The sequence below is a fragment of the Ruditapes philippinarum genome, unplaced genomic scaffold (assembly GCF_026571515.1).
Source record: "Ruditapes philippinarum isolate M1 unplaced genomic scaffold, ASM2657151v2 ctg235_1_1_1_1, whole genome shotgun sequence".
Taxonomy (NCBI): Eukaryota; Metazoa; Mollusca; class Bivalvia; order Venerida; family Veneridae; genus Ruditapes; species Ruditapes philippinarum.
In genome coordinates this window covers 131,368-147,183 of record NW_026855353.1, presented here as the reverse complement: position 1 = coordinate 147,183, position 15,816 = coordinate 131,368, and the positions used below count along the sequence as shown (strand labels likewise).

The window sequence follows — 15,816 nt, the reverse complement described above, 5'->3', positions numbered from 1 at the left end:
CACAATTACTGAGCATCAATGTTAAAAATATTGAATACGGTATACTTCATCCTTAAATATTTAGTTGTGACTGACAATGTTTTATATTTAATTATGTTCTCAAACATACCTTATGCGGCCATTTCCGTGTTTACAGCATTCCATTCAATGAAGCTTGTGATACTGCAAAAAAACAAACAAAATAACAACAGTACATTTTCTTTGTTGTTTATGTTTTATGCATCAATATACAATTTATACCAGCTGTCGTAATCTTAACATTCGTGGTCCATTCAACGTGATGAATAATCTTGATTTGCACATATAGTTATTATTTCAGCAGCATCGCAACGTATAGGTATCGCCAGATTTTTTTAAACAAATATTTAAGCCAGCTGTACGTTTGTTTATCTATCAAAGGACATTAGACATTAAGTGCATATCTATCACGTAATGTTTCTTCAAAAGTTTATCAAATATTACTTTGAACCTTCATCAAATCTAAAACATACTTAAAAGTAGCATGACTCAATTTGGTCATAATTCTATCAATTAATACAGAAACAAAGAACACGTTATAAAATACACAGCGACGTTTAGTTATGTCCTAGGTGAAAACAAGATACAGATCTCTAATGTAATTGGATGATGTAATATCTTTAAAGGAGGAAACTATTATATTTAATACTTATAAATAATAGCATGCACCTTCTTTCATGACTTTAACGTATATAATCGGCGGCCATATATCTTTTGAAATAGTTGATAAATGGCCTTGCCCCCTAGACTCTTCAAGTTTATTTCTCAGTTTATTACTCAATTATGATATTCCTCCGTTTACTTTCTTGGTAAAACTGTCCTTTAGCTAATCGGCTATTCTGACTTCCAGAAACGTTTTCAAATGCATTATAAATATCATTTCAACTTGATATCTGAGAAGTATATCGTGAAATTAATTTTAAAAATAAAAAAAAAAATAAAAAAAAAATCACAAAAAAACCCTGAAAAAACAACAAAAAACGCGAATAAAAACAACACTGAAAGTAATTAAGAGTACATGTTAAAAAATGAAAAAGGTCAATGAAATAAGAAGAAATTTTATCCGAAATAAGAAATTCTACTAAGGACTTTTCTATACAGGAAAGTTATGAAACCTTCTTTTTCATCACTATAATGTTTGGCTCAAAAAATACTTTTCATTCTTGAATTTAAAATAAAATTTTATCTATTTTTCGGGTCTTTGTTATCTCTAAATATAATAAATACATAATTGCGTTTTCAAAAATAACGTGTCTGTGTTTTTAATAATTATAAATAATCCAGAGACATAAATGTTTTAATTTTCATCTGTTATAGCTTCAGCGGGAGAGTTTATCCGTTGTAAAACATTTATGTACTATTTACATATCTCGAACAATTCGAAAATGAAATCCGGAGGTGTTTTCAGAATTATAACCAGTGATTGATGCCTAAATACCAGAATGGAAACATTACCTGCAATTCTTGTATACTGAAACAAATCTTCAAGATAAGCGATTGATTACTGCAAGCTGCATTTGTTATTGTTTTTGTGAAGCATGATATATATGATAATCTCGATTATCTGTCAAATATGATTAATAGTATCGTCAACTTTGATGTAGAAACACGTGCACCTTTGCTATTGTTCTGTTATCGATCGTGCAATCATCTGCTTGGTAAAACAATTATCTAATATAATGTAAACGATGTCGAAATTGTTAAAAGTACATGACCTGTAATTTGCATATCTTATTTTTAAAACGCATATGGCAGAATAATACTGAAATAAACTCTGACAGATCAATTATTATCATTAAGATTATACAATCACCATATCATTGCTTAAGGGTACTATATAGTGTTTCTTTTCTTGAATTTGCCTTCTTATTCACAACATTTTTACAAATACTGAAATGGGAAAATGCCTAAACTTATTTTTGATAAATTTCGAGTCACAATTTTATATTTGATACATTCAATACGTTAATGTTTAAGAGAAAATATTTATTCCTATAAGAAGTAGGCATGCAATCTACCGACAATTAAAAATAATATCGTGACACTTATAGAAAAGTTAGCAAAAATGTTAATGTATATATCTGCAATGTTCGACGACATCTATGTTTTAAAATGTTGGTTGTAACATTATTCTGTCAAAAAGGACACATATACATACAGAATGATGCAACTGTAATATAGAAATACATAAAAACTGTCCTACTCGTTTTATTAATTGAGAATTACCAAGAAATTCCCAACGATATTTGCAGATTGACATTTAGTACAAGGACTATGTATGCTCGTAATGAAATTGGTCAGATGTGTCAATAAAATTCGAATTATCTAAATTTGCTTGCCAGGAATAATTAACAACTGAAATCTCAAAGTCTACAACATCTTGAAATTATCAACTGTCGAACAGTGATTAAAGAAATGTTTAATCGTTTTCTTTGAATGAATACAAGACCATAAAGATGTAGTATTTGTAATTTACTAAGTCGCCATTCAAAACAAATAACCATAGTACAATGTCTCCTTAAAATAATCAAATGCGATGAAAAATAAGAACAAAGATCATCAAGGCAAGGTAACGTTCACAGAATGCAACTCTCGACTCAACCCAGCCACACAAACAGGGTACTTAGACGGCACTGAATAAAAATGGTAGAGGACATAAGGGCAGGCTCAAAATACAATATAGGTCATTTTCAAGAAACGCAGATTTAGAAATATGAATGTGTTCTTGACAGAGAGTTAATCGTAATATGCAAATCCAGAAGTGCTAAGCCTTTGTAACAAGCAAAGAACCAGCCCATCGTCTGACAAAGCTCTATGCTGCTGGTAGCTTTGACATTTAAGTAATGTTGACAGTGAATTGACTTTTTCAAATTTATACATTTATAAACAGAAATGCAGCTGGTTATGAGTTAACAAAAAACAAAAGGAAAAAAAAAACATTGTATGAGCTGTAAAGGCAATGATGAATCCAGCCAGGTAACTAATGATTTGAACACGTTAAATAAACCTAAATAAAATACTTAGTGTATTTACACATAAGAAATGTAAATGAAGAATTGAATCCAAAATCAAGTTATATCTTAAATTCATAAATCTGATTTTAAGGAATGGCCGTCGTGTTTGAATCGAGGCTATAGCAGAATCGCCAATTATCTTAAGCACCTATGATGACTTGTTTAATGTAACCATTTATTATATAGTTAGTCAAAACAATCTTCAAAAACAACACATAGTGTATAGTATTTCTGTTAAAATTTGTAATGAAATTTTCGAACGCTGACATTTTTTTAAAATCTTAATCTAATTTCTATCCGAACAAGGTTTTTCCCCACAATCCTAAACTGATAAAGCGCAATAAACGTGAATTCTAAGAGTGTGTTTTATTGTGTTTAATGAACGAAACATGAAAATTTAAAATAGGTTAATACTTGAATAAAAGGGCAAGGTCATTTTGAGAATTCGTATATGGGAAGATATGTATCCCTTATCAGTTTATACGTTATTTTTGTTGTTGTTGTTGTTTTGCCCATTAAATATTAACTACCATGTCAGGATCTATTTTTGTATTGCTGCATTGAATAGTTTAATCACGGGGGAGAATCACGCCGTTCGTTACCCAAACAAACAAGATGGCGGATGCAGCCAAAAAGTAGGTTTTTCCCTTTTTTCTCTGAAATTCGTGAAGTTCTAATGTAAAAGTTCATATAACAACCTTCTACACAATTTTCCTGGCACACAGGATTTTATTTTATGATGTTTCGTCCTGTACTTCATCTGAAATGCGCGTCACCAGATTCGAAGCGAGAGAATTTTCCACCGGTTTGATCGTGGTAACGTACGGCTTTTTCTCTAAAATTCACTGTTTCTTTTACATATATGTATATTAACTGAAACCACTGACTTTAAAAAAGTTGTAATATGTTGTCATCTAAGCATTCATGTCCATTCTGGCTAGAATAACCGCTGAAAATATTAATATCGGGCATTTTTCTGGAAATGATAACGTATGGCGCACAAAATATCAATGATAACGTACGGCGCATTCTTTTCTGATAAATTGATTTTCTTTATATTTACAATACATAAGAGGATGCGTAGAACCAAATTAAGAAACTGAAATAAATAATATTAGTGTCCAGCTTTATTTGTCATCCAATGAAAGCGCTGTATTTCTTAGAAATTCCTTGTGTAAATTTTCATAGAAAAACAAAAGTTGATGATATATCAAAGTCCGTTCATAGCAGCCTTCTATTTTTCATAGTGCTTCATAGAACCGCGTTTGTGCAAATGGACTTGTAAAGTGACGAAATAAAGTTAATATTAATTAAGCCAAATAAAGCTTAACACTAAGTATGCTTGTATTCATCCGTAGCTGTTCTCACGGGGGAGGAAGTGTTACACGAAGGATGGAGTTCTTATGATAACTTGTTCAGGAGTTCTTGTGATAACTGTCACGGAGTTCGTCGGAAAACATCTGTATATACTACAAAAACACTCGTTAAAATGGTTATTTTCATCGTTCAAAAATGAGTTTTAGGTGCTAAATTAAACTTTAATGATTAAGCTTGTCTTACATCTTGTATTATGTGTCAAAGCCTAATTCACAGGCCATTTTAATCGCCTCTTGCTTCAAATCTGGTAGTTTTCAGTAAAATTTCGAAATAACTTGCCAATTCACAAGTTTTGACCTGTTTATTTCTGGTCTTCATCCTTGCCATACATAATTACCTAATTATAATGCAAAATTGCAATCATAAAGCACCGGCTAACCTATTTAGGCGCTAGAGGGTTCTGTGCACAATCTGTATGTAGATTGATGACAGCTGTTGGCACCACTGGCAGAGACAGGCGACGGGCAATCCAGAAGCTGAGCCAGGCTGCTGAGCGGGCGTCTAGCTGGCTGTGGCTACGACGCGAGGAGACAAGCTGGAGGCGATCAACCTCCACACCGTAAGACGGTGGGCCCACCCGCCAATACAGATGTACTTGGATAAGGGCCGAAACATCTGGCGGGCACCAAGCTGACGATGGAGGAAGATCCGCAGTCGAGAACCAGACCTCAGAAAGGTGCGTTTAAGACTGTATTATCCACATTGATCATCTGGTTTACCAGTGACTTCTAGGAAAGACTGGATGGCAACCAGGAATAGATTGGTGACACTGGAGAGACAGTTGACCCCAGGAACAGACTGGAACCGGGGCACTAGGGGTAGCATCCCGACGTGCAGTCTTCGTGAGAAGACACCCACAGACAAGCTACAGACTCCACTAATGAAAGACACCCCCAGAGTCTTCCGAGAGGGGGGGAGGATGAAAGACTCACATGGACGGATTTTATGGAATCGACACGGCCTGCCCAATCGACTACGAACCCAGCACCAGGGACAGTAACTTGCCCTTGTGGCAAATCTGCAAAAACCAACGAGGGTTACGCATTCACCAGGGGAAGTCTGGTTGCCAGCGCGTGAGGCCACTTGAGCAGCGCATAGCCAGTATGGCTAGTGAGACGCGGGAGTACTCCAGTCAGGAGACTACCCACAGTACTGATGAACTCTCCGCTCAAGAGACAGCGCACGATGCCACCCGGGATCCAATGATGAATGAAGACGACCCCCTCCTAGAGCTACTGAATTACTCGCAGGACACTAGCAGCCAACCACAGGAGCAAGAGGCCGTCCCTGACCGACCACGCCCGATGCCTACCACAAGAACACCCAAGATCAAGTGGCCCAAGGCATCTGAGAAGGCACCATGGAAACAGTTTGACGAGGACATAGAAATCATCCTCGAATCATCCATGCAAGTTCCAGTACACCGGAAGTTACACACCCTTTCCACCCTTGTATACTCTGTTGCAAAAGAGAGGTTTGGGATTGAAGAAACAAAGAAACGCAAGGAGGCTCCAAAGCCGAACCGGAGGCAACACCGCATAGAGAACCTGAGGAAAGAAATCAGACAGCTGAAGAAGCAGTACCGAGACAGCTCACAAGTGCAGCGCCTTGGCCTGTCCCAACTACGTGATACACTGCGCACAAAGTTGAAGTCTCTGCGGCGAGCTGAGAACAAGAGGAGAAAAGCGAGGGAGCGAACAAGAAAGAGAGCTGCGTTCACAGCCAACCCATACAAATTTGCAAAGACTCTGCTTGACAAAGAGCGTTCAGGAACATTAGAGACCCCACTTGAAGAGGTTGAGAAGTACCTGCATGATACGCATTCAGATGTCAACAGAGAAGACGTCCTAGGGGACTGTGACCGGATAGATCCTGCCTTACCTCCAGAGACGCCACTGGTAACCACTGAACCCACTTTGGGAGAGGTGAAGGACGTCGTCAAGAAGGCTCGATGGGGCTCTACTCCTGGTCCTAACGCCATCCCGTACAAAGTGTACAAGATGTGCCCACTCCTACTGAAGAGGCTATGGAGACTCCTCAAGGTGGTTTGGAGGAAAGGGGAAGTACCAGAAGCCTGGAAGGAAGCAGAGGGAATATTCACGCCCAAGGAAAGGAACTCCAAGACAGTCAATCAGTTCCGGACCATCTCGCTACTAAATGTCGAGGGGAAGATATTCTTCGCTATCCTGGCCAGAAGACTTACCTCTTTCCTGACGACCAACGCGTACATCGACACTTCAGTCCAGAAGGGTGGAGTACCTGGTTTCTCCGGTTGTGTAGAGCACACCAGCGCTATCACCCAACTAATTCAAGAGGCGAAGACGGGGAAGAAAGACTTGACAGTAGTTTGGCTCGATCTTGCCAACGCATACGGATCTATTCCCCATCAGCTGATCTACACAGCCCTCCAGCACTACCATGTCGACAACCATGTCCAGAAAATCATCACCAGCTACCTTGACGGCATCAAGCTTCGGTTTTCTGTTGGTGACCAGCTGACGAAGTAGCAGATGTTGGAGAAAGGTATAGTCACCGGATGTACTGTTTCTGTGGTACTCTTCGTCATGGGGATGAATCTGCTCATCAATGCTGCCATTAGAGAGACCCGCGGACCAAAGACAGAGTCAGGTATCTACCTCCCATCAAGCCGAGGTTTTATGGATGACCTCACGTTGACGACACCAACACACGTCCAGGCTAGATGGATGTTGACAGCACTGACAGACGTCGCGTCATGGGCCCGAATGAAATTCAAGGCCGTAAAGTCCAGGTCCCTCATTATCAAGAAAGGCAAGACGACAGACAGATTCGTGCTCCGAGTACAGAACGAGGAGATCCCATCCATCACGAAGAACCCAATCAAGTGCCTTGGGAAGTGGTTTGATGCCAGCCTAGTAGACAAGGACAACGTCAAGAAGCTAGAGAACCAGGTAGAAGACGGGCTGAAGAAGATAGACCGGAGCAACCTACCTGGGAAGTTCAAGGCCTGGCTGTACCAGCATGCCTTACTACCAAGGCTGATCTGGCCAATGATGCTGTACGAGGTACCCAGCTCAACAATAGAAGCCTTAGAGAGAATCACCAGCCGACATCTTCGCAAGTGGCTTGGAATCCCACCCAGTTTCTCCAGTGTTGGACTGTATGGGAAAACCAACAAACTGCAACTCCCACTATCTTCACTGGTAGAAGAATTCAAGACGGCGAAGACAAGACTGGTGCTTACCCTAAGAGACTCCCCAGATGAGCAGATCCGGGAAGCAGGGATCGTTACCCGTACTGGAAGAAAGTGGTCAGCGACAGAGACTGTCAGCCAGGCGGAGAGCTCTCTCATGCACAAGGACATCGTCGGTGTAACGGCTGTCGGACGACAAGGTATTGGTGCAACCAAAACACTCCTATGGAGCCAAGCCAACCAGACTGAGAGGCGAGCCCTGATACAGTCAGAAGTACGGAAGGAAGAGGAGAACAAGAGACAGGCCAGAGCGGTAGAGATGGGTGCGCAGGGTGCATGGACAACGTGGGAAACCATGGAAAGGAAGCTGACCTGGGAAGACATCTGGAAGTATGAACCACTTCGTCTATCCTTCCTCCTCAGGTCAGTTCATGACCTCCTGCCATCTCCAGCTAACCTCTGCCGATGGGGACTAATCACAGACCCAACATGCAGTCTGTGCAAGAAACCAGGCACTCTGGAACATGTTTTATCTTCCTGCTCCACAGCACTGACGCAGGGCAGATATCGCTGGCGACACGACAACGTCCTCAGAGAGGTTGCCGATTGGCTGGAAGGGGAGAAGAAGAAGCCACGCAGAAGTAACTCACAGGCAGGCCACATCAACTTTGTGAGACCGGGTGAAACTGCGACGACAGAAGCTTCACAGAAGAAATCGATCCTTGACGGCGCCACAGGATGGAATATGTCAGTCGATCTAGGAAAGAAGCTTGTGTTCCCGGGTATCGTCCAGACCAACTTGAGACCAGACATTGTACTGTGGTCCGAGACAGGGAAGAAGCTCGTTGTCATCGAGTTGACAGTACCTTGGGAGACGAGATGTGAAGAGGCCTATGAGAGGAAGAAGGCCAAGTACACTGAACTACTTGAGCAGTGCCGACACCGAGGTTGGCGGACTTGGCTATTCCCCATCGAAGTAGGCGCTAGAGGGTTCTGTGCACAATCTGCATGTAGATTGATGACAGCTGTTGGCACCACTGGCAGAGACAGGCGACGGGCAATCCAGAAGCTGAGCCAGGCTGCTGAGCGGGCGTCTAGCTGGCTGTGGCTACGACGCGAGGAGACAAGCTGGATGCGATCAACCTCCACACCGTAAGACGGTGGGCCCACCCGCCATTACAGATGTACTTGGATAAGGGCCGAAACATCTGGCGGGCACCAAGCTGACGATGGAGGAAGATCCGCAGTCGAGAACCAGACCTCAGAAAGGTGCGTTTAAGACTGTATTATCCACATAGCCGATTTTTCAAATGTCCCGGAGTTCTTGTGATAACTCTGCAGATGTCACAGAGCTCTTATGATAACTTTTGTTATTGCCAGTGTGTTTCTTGTGCTAAAACACAGCACGTTTTGGCGTTTATTATTATTCAATAAGATTGTAAATCATTATGAAATGCATTACGATCATCCTTTGCACAAAAATGTGGATAAAAAGTTGGTCTTAAGTGTCTGCAAAGGATAAATAGCTACAGTAAAAATTGAACCAGCGGTCACTGATATTCAGCAGTATAATGGCTTAAACCACAAAACAAAAATGTCTCAAAACGTGCACGTTGTTCTCAGTTTCACATGTTTTAAGCAACCACCATTCTTAAGGCATGCTTCCCTTACTTAAGGGCTAAGTAATTTGTATCATTTTATACCATAATAAATAAGTATATAACCAGGATAATTTCCACACCTATGTCTTAAAAAAAGTACGATACATGATAAACTACCGATTTCTCGAACAAATTTGAACTGTCCCTCCAGGTTCAAGCGAACTAAGTTTGACTATATATATTTTTGTTATCAATTACAGAAAAAGTAGCAGAGTTTCCTCCACTAAGATTACATAGGGGAAATACTCATCAAACATCGACAGAGAATTAGGCATGAAAATACCATATTTGAGTATTTCAAAGCGCATTTTATAACGTACATAAATGCCCTACTGGTTTCATAGCAGTTCCCGGCACCAAATCGCACTTTTTAACAGATAAAGTAAAAATCTGTCTACCAAAGAGTCAAACTTTGACAGAACAAAGTTAGGTACCTTTCCAGCATTATCATGTTTTAATGTTGCTCTTTTATTTTACATTTTGATGGAATAAAGGCCTGAGATGTAACAACTTTGCTCACATTTATTCAACATTTCATAGCAGTTTTTCGAACCTTTTTTATTTTGAATATAATTCAGTACCAATAAGCAATGTTAATATATTCAAATACACATGTATGTAGATAACTTCCCAAACTTTTCCGTGTCGTCTGCAAATATATTGTTTAGTAGTGATTTACCTAGAATGGGATTTCAGTTATTGTGCATGGGCATACAAACTAGAATTCCCCAGGTGTTGCTTGTAAGTGTCATGTAACTTAAAACAAGAGACAAAACTTTGAAAATATTAATCGCTGTACTATTATAACTGCTGTGTTACATAGAAAACAATTGTTTCTCTGACTGATGCAGTAACATAGATGCTTAACTGAGAAAAAATAGTCTGTATGCCTGGATGAAAATGATAAAGGGCCAGAATACTGCTAGGAGCCGGAAACTGCTAGGAAACCAGTATATAAATCCTTTTTCCAGTCTACAAAATCTGCGCCAAACAAAAAAAAATACTTTGAAAAAGAAACGGGGGTAAGAAATAATATCTCTTGAACTAAAATTCACTCTAAACCAACATTATATATCCTATTTTTTTGCGCAAAGGATGAGCGTACTACATTTCATAATGACTAACAATCTTATTGAATAATAAAAAACGCTAAAACGAGCCGTGATTTAGCGCAAGAAACACATTGGCAATAACAAAAGTTATCATAAGAACTCTGTGACATCTTCAGAGTTATCACAAGAACTCCGGAACATTTGAAAAATCGGGTATATATCTGTAGCTGGTGCTTTATGTTTGCAATTTTGCATTATAATTAGGTAATTATGTATGGCAAGGATGAAGACCAGAAATAAACAGGTCAAAACTTGTTAATAGGCAAATAATTTGGAATTTTTTACTGAAAACTACCAGATTTGAAGCAAGAGGCGATTAAAAATGGCATGTGAATTAGTTTTTTGACACATAATACAAGGTGTAAGACAAGTTTAATCATTAAAGTTTAATTTAGCATCTAAAACTCATTTTTTGAACGATGAAAATAACCATTTTAACGAGTGTTTTTTGTAGTATATACAGATGTTTTCCGACGAACTCCGTGACAGTTTATCACAAGAACTCCTGAACAAGTTATCATAAGAACTCCATTATTCGTGTAACACTTCCTCCCCGTGGTTCTAAAGAAATAAGAAATATTCTCCGGTCGATATCGCTCCCGTCGAAGTTAGAACAACACGGATGAACACTAACATATACTTCGTAAACACTAGTTTAAGAGTAGCAAACGATAATGACGTCATCTAAGCGCATGAGCGGTCGGGCATTAAAGGTTTCAGACGGGTTTTCCGGCATGGATAAAAACATCGAAATCATAATCCGATTTGAAACTTTATATTTAATACTAGAAATTGATAAGGAAATTCCAATGTCACTCTTTTATTGCTGATACCTGCAATACTTTTTAAAAAAATAAATTATTGTTTTTGTTGGGGCGTTTGTGGAAAAAAAACACGCCAGAATATGATAGGCAAATTCTTGCATGTAATTGTTTTGATCAAATTATGGCGTTCCTTTCATTTACAATTTTGAAATCCGCAATTGATGCGAAGGGACCTTCATTTTTTAGGATATGTGTATAAACATATGGTAATTGCGTAATCGCGTGGCCGAGTGGTTAACGCGTCGGACTAGTAATCTAAAAATTGCTGACCGCGTGGGTTCAAACCCTGTCAGGGGCAAGCCGTTGTTTCCTTGAGCAACTTTACATTCATTGCTTAGTACTGGTTGGTTCCAGGAACGGATTCGAGAGTGTTTCAATAGGCTTATAGCTTCCAACACAATCGAACTAAAAATAAATTTGTATAAACCAATTGCGTAAAAAATATGTATTAAAAATCGATTAATATACAACAATCTTGCATTAATGGTTCATTCAATGTATGTTTTTTGTATGTATGTACATGTATATGTGTGTATGTATATGTATATACTAGAGACCTATAAGTCAAGTTAAGTGGTTTAAAGATCAATTTTGATATGAAATGTTCATTATGTAACTACTTAAGAAAATTTCGGCTGGTATTTACTTTATCAATCAAAATTGATCTTCTCCAAACTTTTTCATGATTTATATGAACTGTTCGTTATTGTGCATGTTTTATGTCCTCATCGGCTTTAAAGCCTATTGGAATAAAATAAAATGTCTACTGTCTACTATAATAAAAAAACTGTAAGGCTATGTCGCGTAAATATATCTGACGTCATAGTGGCACAACGTCACGCTAAATGTAAGCGTTTCAATATTAACCGCCCGTCAAATAAACAGAAAATTTCTTATTTACTAAATTCATTGAAGTTTTTCGCATAACATTATTTTCTAACTCATTTAATAAAGTCAATATAGAACCTACACTCATTCATTATTCTCTGTTATGTATTTTTCTTTCAATGAGCGACCAGATTGAATAAACACTGGCACATCTCATCTGGGTGTAAGCTAGTCGCAATCAATTTTTGTTTTGTAAATGTTTGACGGGTTCAAATATTAAGATTTCCTTGTCAGAAATTTGTTAGGAATGATTTTAGACTTTTTCTTTGGCAAAGAAAAATATATCAAGCCGTCCGTACCGTTTTTAACATTTTTGCTCTGCTGAATGCGTTTCTTCTTTCTGATAAGGGTTCAGACCATAATCATCGCACAACACTGGCGAAATTTAATGTGAAGACAAAACTACACAAATGTTTCCTGAAAGATGAGGCTTTTCTTTCCATTCTGCATTTTATACAAAATATTCTCAAACTATACACGTGTGTTTTAATTGGTATATTAACAACGGATATCCATTATGCCACCAGTATACCCGATGGTACAGCATTGTTCAATTAATTATTTCTGACCTGACCAACATTTTTTTCAGATATCTATCATTTCTTTCATAAAAATAATTCACCATCAGCTGATTCGACAAATGGAAATCCACTAAGTAGTAAAATGCGCCGAACGTTATCATTAATATTTTGTGCGCCATACGTTATCATTTCCAGAAAATGCCCGATATTAATATTTACAGCAGTAAATCTAGCCAGAATGGGCATGATTGCTTACTTGACAACATATTACAACTTTTTTAAGTCAGTGGTTTCAGTTAATATACATATATGTAAAAGAAACAGTGAATTTTAGAGAAAAAGCCGTACGTTACCACGATCAAACCGGTAGAAAATTCTCTCGCTTCGAATCTGGTGACGCGCATTTCAGATGAAGTACGGGACGAAACATCATGAAATAAAATCCTGTGTGCCAGGAAAATTGTGGAGAAGGTTGTTATATGTACTTTTACATTAGAACATCACGAATTTCAGAGAAAAAAAGGGAAAAACCTACTTTTTGGCTGCATCCGCCATCTTGTTTGTTTGGGTAACGAACGGCGTGATTCTCCCCCGTGTTAATTAAGAATTTCTCGCAAAATTGCAAACATTTGTTTAACATTTAACAAACGAAGATTCCTTTAAGTTAATTATTCATTACAGTTGGTTAAATTGAATGATAAAATGTTGAGCGACATCATCTTATTAAGGTGACACTTTCAAAAACAACAACATTTTAAAATAAGTTTTTATTGTAATGCATTTTCTTATACTAGTGCTTAACACGGTAATGTATGCGTCTGTTTTGCTATTGAATTTGTTATTTTATTATCACCATGACTACATAGTTACATATTTTACATTTTCCTTTTCATGGTCATGTATTTGTACGTTTAACTGTACGGTCTTTTTTATTCTCTATCCATAATTAGGTTGACATAAAAAACTTAGAGAATATTATTGGAAACTTGCAGCTAAGGATAAATAAGTTTAGTATTAGCTATACAAGTTGTTGTTAAAAGGTAAGGTTAAAGCGATGAGATAACTATGTAAGATATAGACATCATGCCATCGATAAAGCAAGTACTTTTTTCATTTGTAAAAATTATGAGCAAACGTTGCACGTAAGAACATAGAACCTAGATACTATGGGAAAATTGTGTATATCAATTTAAACGAAGCATAGTTTATACGAGTATATAGAGAGAACGCTCGACTGAATAAATCATGAAAAATATTAATTTAAGTAAACCCTTTGTAAGAATTTGTCAAACAATTCTTATCACTTTATATATTCGTTTACTGAAGCTGTTTACCTTACTTAAAAGAAACTTCATTGATGTCCGAATGACTAAAAACGTAAAATTTGAATTTGTTACATAGATCAGCTGGGGCACAACGAACAGAGATATATGCAAAAAGATAGAGAATTCGAAGAAGTAAACTCAGAAAAAATAATTTGGTGCTTTTAGTCTGATTTGGGAGAGTTAAATGTTGGTCATTTATTATAATCAAAATGATTACTTTGGAAAACGGAGTGACAAATGATCTTATATTTTGAACACAAGCTATTGATCCCGGCATACATCAAAATAAACACTAATCTCGAAAAATAATTTCCAGGCTTTCATGTAAAAAAACATCAGTGGAGTCCCTTTAAATAATGTAATAATTGCTCACCAAAATTATGAATTACTTATAATGAAATTTATAGTTTAAATGTATAAGCATACTCGTATTTATTTAAATTACAAGGAAATAGTTAAGACCAGTCTGATTTATTTTATTTTTTAACGGTAGAAAATAAAATACGAATTCTTCCGGATATTTGTAGATAAGTTTGTCTATCTAACAGATTTCAACGTAGCCATAAAACAGTGAGACACAACATAAAAAGAAAGTTAAAAGTAATTTTATTTGCATACATAATGTCCTTCGACACTTTAAGTGCTGCTAGCACAAAGATTTACTACATATACTTCAGGGTGGTTTTGAATTAAGAACGTAAATGTTGTTCTGACTACCAGTTATAAAGAATATATACATAAAAATCATTTTTTGTTGCATTGCAGTTTAAATAAAGCAAGTGACAAGTAATTTTCTTTTATAAACTGATAAATTGGGTAATAAGGTAATTGATTTTATTTCATTATACCGATCGCATTTTTCAAACAAGTTTGTCAACCTCCATTTCTGCATTGTTTTTTATCATTTCATTATTTATTAATTTTCGTTCCCATTTTTTTTTATTGCAATCAGTAAACATAAACAACATGTTTACTTTTAATTGTACATAAACCATGGCACTTGTAAATCCATTTTACATTATGATGGATGACAATGTTATTAAATATCAAGTTTAATATTTATCATATATTAACTTTCTACGATGTACGTATGGTCACGATCTATTTTTGGATAAGGAAAATCCAGTTTACCCGGGGAAAATGATACTACATCCAGTGAGTATGATTATATAGACTGTTACGTTCACTACTGTTTGAACCAATGATATTGCAGCTACATTTAGAAACGCCTCCGTGGTCGAGGGGTTAGAGTCGATGACTTCTAATCCAGTTACCTCTCTGGCGCGGGTTCGATCCCCGGGAGATGTTTCGGTAGTTTAGCGCGGAGGAAGGTAGTTTAGTTTTGTTGCAACACTCCAGAGGAAACTACCCGCCTGTATGACTGAAATACTGTTGGGAAAAGGCGTAAAATGAAACAAACAAACAAACAGCTATATTTAGATCATATAAAAATTGTATATGAATTAAATATTATGTATGTATGAAATGTATGTGTCTGCTTCATGTACGAGGATTAATAAAAACGTTCTTGGCCCGGTGTACTTCCGGTAGTCAGAGAACCCAACTAATGGTCTTTCTTTTTTAATATAATCGCCCTCTACATCAATGCACGTTGCCCACCTGTGCTCCAACTTGTTTAACCCTTCAAAATGGGACTAGAGGTGCAACGATACCTTTCGATGCATCGAAAACCGGTTTTATGAGCGCCGATTCGATTCTCGATACCAACTGTAACATTTTCGATTCGATTCCCCACCCACAAATAAACATGGAAAAAGGTGGGAGTTTTAGTCTTTCCCTTCGCGCTTCATCACGTTACATACGATTGGCCAGTTAAAACTCGGTCATCAAATCAGTGGGCGCGTAATGTTTTATTTTCGGCAAACAGGTCAAAATGGCAACCA

The 15,816-nt window shown here is 37.4% G+C and overlaps 2 protein-coding genes across 2 annotated transcripts; both read left to right on the top strand.

Annotated features, from left to right (window-relative positions):
- The first annotated feature begins 5,512 nt into the window (after positions 1–5,512).
- LOC132743041 (uncharacterized) lies at positions 5,513–6,916 on the top strand. The gene has a single exon (XM_060731556.1). It carries the CDS (start codon positions 5,513–5,515, stop codon positions 6,914–6,916), a length of 1,404 nt encoding a protein of 467 aa, XP_060587539.1.
- A 3-nt stretch (positions 6,917–6,919) lies between these two features.
- On the top strand, positions 6,920–8,737 carry LOC132743040 (uncharacterized). Its single transcript, XM_060731555.1, has one exon. It carries the CDS (start codon positions 6,920–6,922, stop codon positions 8,735–8,737), a length of 1,818 nt encoding a protein of 605 aa, XP_060587538.1.
- The last annotated feature ends 7,079 nt before the right edge of the window (positions 8,738–15,816 follow it).